General features: G+C 41.8%; 1 protein-coding gene across 1 annotated transcript in view; it reads left to right on the top strand.

Moving 5' to 3' along the window:
• Nucleotides 1-534: 534 nt before the first annotated feature.
• The window catches only part of LOC104073231 (receptor tyrosine-protein kinase erbB-4-like), a gene marked incomplete at its 5' end in the record, with an annotated part of 99320 nt that continues 91704 nt past the window's right edge, over nucleotides 535-8150 (top strand). The window contains one exon of the mRNA XM_009572931.1: nucleotides 535-720. Coding sequence (XP_009571226.1) covers nucleotides 535-720 — 186 coding nt within the window. The remainder of the gene's footprint in view (nucleotides 721-8150) is intronic.

Below are 8150 nucleotides of genomic sequence, written 5' to 3'. Positions count from 1 at the left end.
CATAAAATCTCTGATCTAGTAAGGCATTTTAGCACAGCTTAATCAAATATCTTGCCAAATGAGGCCTAACTGACCATCTAACTATACATGAGTGGCATAGTTTGCTTGCATAAAAAAAAGCTGATGCCCAATGGATTGACCACAAATTGGTAAAATATATTCCAGAAACAAAATTAAGGGAAGTAAAACAGGACCAATGAGACCTTTAGGCAAAGTCAAGTGTGTCACACTTACATCTTTGCTTCTGTGGCTGTAACAGTTCAGGGAATATAGGGCAGTTCAAAATTTCTGATCTGAGCCTTCTCTGGATCTGTTTAGATAGTCTGACCCATTGCTTGGGGCTCATTCCATCAAGCATGCATTACATCCAACTGGATTTTGCCTAGGTAGGCCAAGCACTGGATAGACAACACAGGAATTCATGGTACTTAGGGGACACTGATCCCCTTCAGGTGCCCTATGGGACATGGGAAACCTTCTATGCATAGACCCTTTAAGCACACTGGAGTGACTGGGTCACTTTTGTTGTTACAGGAAGCTCTTATCATGGCCAGCATGGACCACCCGCATCTGGTGAGACTCCTGGGTGTCTGCTTGAGCCCGACCATTCAACTAGTCACTCAGCTGATGCCTCATGGCTGCCTGCTGGATTATGTTCATGAACATAAGGATAATATTGGCTCCCAGCTTCTGCTAAACTGGTGTGTCCAAATAGCTAAGGTATGTAGTTCATGCTGTTCTTTTTTTGTCATTTTCATAACTGAAAAACGTGCCACGCAAAAAAAAAGATACAAAAAAATTGTTTGGGTTTTTTGGATTTTGTTTGTGTTTGTTTTTTCAGGCGTGTTTTTGTTTTCAAGAAGGTTGGGTAGTTCTGGAAATAACACACTATTTTGGCTGCTTACACTATTATAGATTAGTTGTTAATATGTAAACCAAAGTGTTTTTCTTGACTGTCTTTCCAACTCAGTGTTAATGGGGGGTTTTTCGGAGGGGGAGAGCGGGGGGAAGTGGGGAAAGAAGCCCCCTGTGTGACATCTGGGGCTGAGCACAGAATGATTTTTCAGCCTCTTCCTGCTGTTCACTATTCATAGATACTGATTTAACCTGATTGTAGTTTTCAGCCTTTCTGAATCTGCATTGCCAGTTAAATTCTGATATGCCATCAATTGTCTGCCCCCACACTGCCAAGAAGATAAATATTCACTTCATGTCACTCCTTTGGGAACCACCACGGTTCTGCTGTGTTCAAGACATATCACAACAGCTGAGGCTGGAGGGTAATACCGCTCATCTCTGCAGAATGGGAAATCTCAAGGGCTGGATCCTGCTTTGCTTGCCATGGTGTAATGCTCTCTGCCTTCCTGTGGGGTTTTAGGAACAAGAGTGAAGCCATTATCGTTCAGATACAGACTGCACTTCAGCTGAGGTGGAACACAGTATAGGTCATAAATGCAGCCCTAATGTAATCCTTGCACAATGTTTTACATGTATTTTTAGGTATGTGTCGATATTCAGTGCTGTACTAAGACCAAGTTATTGATAATTAGTTGCAAAGAGTAACAAGATCTGGGAGTGTAGGGGGCCATAGGTTTTATCCATTTTAAAGGCTCTTGCAACCAGAGTTGTGTACAATGATGTTACTATGAATGAGAATCTGGAACCCACTTTTTATTTGGAGTTATTTAGAAGTTACTTAAAGTTTTAAATTATTTTGGTGAAAATGCTTGTTATGTACAAATGTTTGCCACAGACTGCCCTCTTATATTAGATCTGCAGCCTTAAGTGAATTTGCCACAACATCCATTAAGAAATCTTAATTCAAGTTGTAATGTTAAATTTTTAGCGCTGGAGAGAAACCTGGAGATTCAGCAATTGTTTTGCTGGACAGAATAGCAGCCATCAAGTAAACATTCGCTTCTTTTAAAAACTTAAATGCAAATATTTTCTTACAAAAGTAAGAAAACTGAGAAATTCAGCTAGCCCTGAGTTTTTGTTCAAGAAGAGGAGGAGTTTGAGGTTCATCATAATAGCGACTTTTTTTTTCCAGGGTCAGATCTGTTGTCAAACCTGCTTGAAGGTGACAGTAGTTGAACTGACCATAATGCTGGGTAGAAGGCTTGATCCATAGAAGGCGTGGGGGGAATCCCGGACCCACATTCTGATGTTGCAGCATTTTGTAGATGTGTTAATATCTGTGATTCGGCTGTGCTGTGGTGGTAAAGCAGCCAGAGTTGCACAGAATATTGGAACATACTGATGGGGATTGCTTGTAACTGGAGATTTGCAAGGGTTTATTTAGGGCTGTTAACAGACCGGGGAAGGTGGGGGAGAAAATACATATTCCTGTTCGAGTCCTTTCTCTCAACACAACCTCCTTCCCATCTGTTCTCCACTCCCTTGATTGATAGAGGCTGTTATTATTTATTACAAAACATATACACAGTGGCATACGTGAAAAGATAATACACCTTTATTTTCACTTTATGTATGCATATGGCCATTGACTCATTGGACTAATAGCTGTACTTGCTTTGCTATGGACTTTATGTGGGCAGCTGATTTAGTGAAGCAAATAGCCTGATCCATAGTAGAGGCTTACAGAGCTGACAGATCTGTGGAAGGGTCTGTGGAAGGCAAGTCATGGTTTTCCCATGGGGATTCTTATCAAAGTGAAACGGGTTCTAAACTGATTTCCATTGTGAATGGTTTCAGCATAATGTGGGGATCGGATTTAGGTACACTCATTTGAAAAACATTGCCTGCCGGATTTCTTGATCACCATGTGATGTGGGAGGAGAAGATGAGGTATTACAGATATTTGAGTTCTGAGATGGTGGGTAACCAAGCAGTGCAAAGAAGTGAGATCATACGTGTAATATTAACTGATGAAGTGTCAGGAAGAGAAAGGGAGATTCTTTATAACAAAAGGTGGCCTATTATTGAGGGGAAGTTTAGTGAAGTTTAGTTTATTAAAGTTTAATTAAATTCATCTTCTTCTGCATCACAATAATATTTAGGTTAATTTTGCCTTGGCCTCACGTTACAGCATGAAGCTCGTCCACTTGGCTACCCACAAAGGGGACAGCAGCAAGTGACTGTTTTCTTGGAAAAGTGCAGTACTTGGTACGTAGGGCTGACCTGTTAACTCTGGGCCATCACAGTCTGTCTGGATTATTTTCTTTTTCCCTTCTCTTATTTTTACTGCAGTGGTTGGTACTGGGTGTGGAGAGAATCAGTACGTGCCTGACAGGAGTTCTGGGTTTTCTGCGTTTGTGTGCATATCAGTGGTATTTAGTAGGGGATCGCTTGTTGTAACTGAGAAAGTCACCACAGGTGCTGACTACTTGCATACCATGCCGGTATGGTGCAATTCTGTTGCAGAAGTAGGCTCCAAAGAACTAAAATGTACCTTTAACTCTTTATTTTCTTCTTGTCTTTGGAGAGCTTGAGTGACAGTTGTGTGTTGAAAATCTTCCCCGTCAGGTTGCATCTATGCTTAAAGATACATATCTTAATTATTATAGAGGAGGCTATCAGTGAAGAGAGGAAAGAGGTAGGGACATATGAGGCTGTGCACACCACATAATGTATAAGAGTAATGCAAATTTTGCACAGAATTTTCTGCGTTGCATTGTGCTTTCTGTCTATTCCTTTGCTATCTCTCAGACTCTAATGTCAGTTGGTGTTAGAGGACCTACACAGGAAAATGTTTCAGAACTGGTAGGAAGAAGAATCTTTGAGATCACCAGACAAGGAGTCCCCTTATCCCAAAAAGTGGAATAAACGTGCTAGTCCTCTGCTAGCAGCAGGGCAGTAGTAATACTTGTTTTCCACTCATCTGTCACATTTAACAGTGACTAGGAATCAGTCTGCAGCCTGCAAATAGGAAAGATTCAATTTGCCTACAAATAGATCGTCTCCAGCGGAATAACTGCAGAAGGTGGCTATTGCATCAAGCACAAGTTTCCATTCACAGCAGGAAAGGTCTGTGTATCCCACGTACGTGTATCCGCTGTGCTCACATTTCAGGTGCTGCCATACAGCTTGAGAATGTCTCTCCACATCTTGCTTTTCTAGACTTTTGGGAATAATTTCTTTCTCTCTGAAAGCTACTAAAAACATGATTGGTAATGTAATAAGAGGCAAAAATGATCAGTGACCTCCCTGTCCTATTCTCTGCTCCTAGAAGCAGCTTCTGGTATCTTTAGTTAGATACATCTTTCTACCCTCACCTCCCCTCTTTTTATGGTGAGAATTTTCCCCAACAAGAAGAGAACTGAAGGAACTGGAAATGTGTCGATTCCAAAGTTCAGGCTGATTTTTACGAATCGTTTAAAATCAAGTTGCTGCTGCAATACAGTTCCTCCCTACTGCGCTTTTCTCCATCTGCCAACGTGCAGGCATTTATTTATCGAAGTCATTGCTTCAGAGTTCACTTGTTCTGCCAGGCTGTTCATTTCCATATGTCTCTACTTCTGTACAACTAGATGCAAAAACTAGTTAGGCGCTATGCCTGGTTGCCAACCTGCATATGGCTCTGGAGATCATTTCTGAAGGTTGACAATAGGGCAGTTATTAAATATTATCTACTGCCAATTGAAAAAAAGCTTGGATGCTTTTTATTTTGCTTATACAGATTGTGTTGATTTTATTCTGACTGTTATATCATCATAGGGTAATTGTGTTGTCTTTCCAGAAGCTTTAGCTTCTTATTTTATGGATGAAAGTTACAAAAATAGAGTAGCCCCCAAGCGTTCTGCATAAAACATGGTTGTTAGCAGCTGTGTCTAAGGGGGTTTTTCCCTTCTGCTTTGCAGATACACAAGGCATCTCCTTGTGTCTCACTTCGATGTGTACTGTCTCACTTAGGGACTGAATGTGTCACCTTTTAGCTCTGAGTTCAGCACAGCAATTTCATGTGGAGTTTGATGTCCAGTAGCGTAGTAAACTGCTCACGTATCAAGATACTTCCTAGAGGGGGAGCAAGAGTGACAAGCTTGGTGGCTTTAGGGTATAGAAGGATGGAATAATACTTCATGAACGTCCATAGTGTTGGCTACTTGAGAAACGGATTGAAAATCAGATTTTGTAAGGTTAGCACAAGCCTGCAAGTGAATTCTCGGTAGATGAATTACATCTTTGTCAGCCAATGTATGACAGATACGTGTAAATTGCGAAGATTTAACAACAAAAAAAAAAAAGGTATGGTGTGGATTGATATTTCAATGCGTTTGATGTAATTTTTCTTAGCAAGGGCTGCCCAAACACACTCCCTGGCAACTTGGAGGTGTGGGGGTGAGGACATTCTTATGGAAATGCATTCAAGAAGAGAAAAAACATCTTGAGGTTTCTAGTCAGAAAGAGTTGGTTACACTCTGCCACTAGGTGAGGTTAACTGTAAGGCACCTGTATTTGAGGTTGTATCCTCTCACTGTTACTCTAGTGGAAAAAATTAACCTGAGTTCTGTTGCAATTATTTGTGCTGTGCTAGGCTCTGTCTCTCTCAAGGGCATATAGAAATGCATTTTTGCTTCTGTAACTTTGCATACAATGCTTGCTAAATTCAACACAGAAGTTCAACCCAGGCAGCCCCATCTACTGTTTTACTATTTTTTCTGGTACAATTACGGTTTCATTCTGCTACTGTTGATTTGCATTACATCTGCACCAATTCTGTTGAGCAGTGTTGGAATGCAGAGGAACTTTTCCTGCCCCGAAGAAGACAAGGCAGAGGAAGAGTGAGAAAGAAAGCAATCTTCCTAAAAAAAAAAAAAAGCAGCTTGCCTGTGGAGGAGAGCTCAGCTCTCCTGGGTCATAGCCAGTGCCCCATTCTGTTCTGCCCTGTATCCCCCAGGGGCTGCCAGACCTGTTTTTTGCGTTCTCAACTATAATAATTCATTCACAACCTCTCAGAATACTAACGAGGTAAAGCAGAAGTAGGTTGATACAGTGGAATGTCATGGAAGAAAAATCAAGTACTTCAGGGGATTACTTTTTATACCTTTTCAATATAAAAGAATTCTCAAATTACCTTAACTGAAGCCCTGCACAGCATCAGTTATCCAGGTATGCAGGAAAACAGCGTTTGAAAACACTCTAGGAAAGAAAAAGAGATAGGAACTTGGGGATCGAATTTTAATGAAGCAGATGTACATCTTCAAGTCTGTTGAGTATTATTCCAGCAGTCATTGCTCTCTCTAAGGATTCTCTGCCAGCAGTGTAGATCTGCAGCTGGGAGTCCCCAGGAGCCATCAAGCCAAAGGTGCTTGCAAAGCCTCCTTACCGCTTCTTTCTGCCTCCCTTTTAGCCGGTTCATGTTACAGGCCTCCGTGTCCTTCTGCAGTTCTCTCGGCAAAAAGGAGGGCCTGTCCCCTGACTGCTCCCGAAGCCTCTCTCCATGCCAAGCTTTTTAGAAAGGTGTATTTTATTACTGCGCAGGGCAGTGCTTCTCAACTGGATGTAAATTCGCAGGCTATGTGAAATTCAAAGGATCTGTGTTGATTTATGCAACTGAGAAGCTGCCCCAGAAACTGGTACAACACTCACCTCACATCCTAAATTAAATGGGTTTCGGCCTGCGCTCCTCATGTATGGAGTGAGGGAGGCTCTGAGCAGGGAGGGCCGGAGGCGAGTGAGGTCCCCTTGGCTGCACTGTGAGGTGAGGAGCCTTTCTCCTCCATCAAGACTTGATGGATTAGGAAAGACTTCTTAGAGACAGCTTTTGTTATTCTGCTGCAGATGGGATGAGAGAGAAGCTGTGTAGAGTGGGAGGAAACTGGAGAGGTTGGGAAGAGGTGGAGGATAGTGGCTGTGGTTCAAGGTCTTTCTTTTTCATTAAAGAAGCCTACCCTACAGCTCAGCGACTGTTTCATCATGGAGTGAACAAAGGAGTTTAATGACAGTCATCTATCAGCTGTCCACATTTTAAGCTTCGAGATGTCTCTATTCCCAGAGCTCCTTGCCGTGACAAGGCTAATTGTATAATTATAATGCTATACCAACCCCTCCTGACGTGCTCACACCGGCAAGGACCAGGGCTAAGGGCTGTGATAATTATCGCTGCAAGCAAGTACGTTAGCATAAATGTAGTTTACTAATGGGGCTGCTGTATTCGGAAGCGCAGTGTATAGAAGAGTAGGATCTAAACCAAGGACTATGAAATTAAAGCCATATTGAAACACGACTTAAATTGTGTGGAGGAGCCAAGTTGAAATAGGTGGGGAAAGTATCATTCTACTCTCCTGAATCCCTCTGTGTAGTTTTCTTTTCTTACTCCAATTCATCATGACTATTTTTCTCACTCTCCTGGAAAGCTTGGATGTCCACAGATGGCAGATTGAAATGAAGGACCATTTTTCTGGAGAGCTCTCCCTGAAAGAGGGTATGCCGTCAAGTCTCAGAGGGGAATTACCCCACCTTGTCAAAACCCAAGGACTTTTTCGGTACTCTGCTGGGCAGCTCCCTGGGTTGCATTGAGAAGCCCTTGCAACAAAATTCAGGTGGATCTTGTAGAATTCTGCATCCTAGCTTTTAACTTTTAAGTGGTGGAAGGGGACATATTTCTTTCCTGCTGTGGTTAACTGGACTGTCTTCGGCTTTTGTGAGACACTGAAGAAGTTTCTTTTGATCATCTCGGTTATTAAGTTTTTTTTTCCATCAAAGGCAGGGCAGGAAATAAATGTTAGGACTTTGGTCATTGTGTCTGATCTGCCATGCTCAGATGAATGTGGACACGTTGAGTGCAGCCATTGCTAGGATGCTTAGACATAGGATCAGGACCTGGCGACTCTTCCCTTGACTGTTAGTTGCTGTGGCTGGAAATAATTCTCCAAATAAATCAGGGAATTGGATCCTATTAAAAATAATTACAGTATCTCTGCACTTTGCATGTTGCATAGTTACGTACCTATTTATGGAGACTTTCATGCAGTTCCCCTCCTTTCTTCACCAGTCATTTCATCTGGAGTATCATACTGGTATAGTAACTTCTTTATCTTTTCTACCAAACTCAGTTGTCCACCGAAGTTTCCTGTAAAAAGCACTAAAATGAAGGAATGCACGATAAAATTAATCAACTTAAATGTTGAACAAGTATTTTTTCCTTTCTTTCATTTCTTTCTTTCTCCTTTCATCTCAGACTGACTGTC

This window comes from Fulmarus glacialis, unplaced genomic scaffold (genome assembly GCF_000690835.1).
Source record: "Fulmarus glacialis isolate BGI_N327 unplaced genomic scaffold, ASM69083v1 scaffold9122, whole genome shotgun sequence".
NCBI classification, from domain to species: Eukaryota; Metazoa; Chordata; class Aves; order Procellariiformes; family Procellariidae; genus Fulmarus; species Fulmarus glacialis.
Note: the sequence above shows the minus strand (reverse complement) of the source record. Positions and strands in the feature narration are given on the sequence as shown.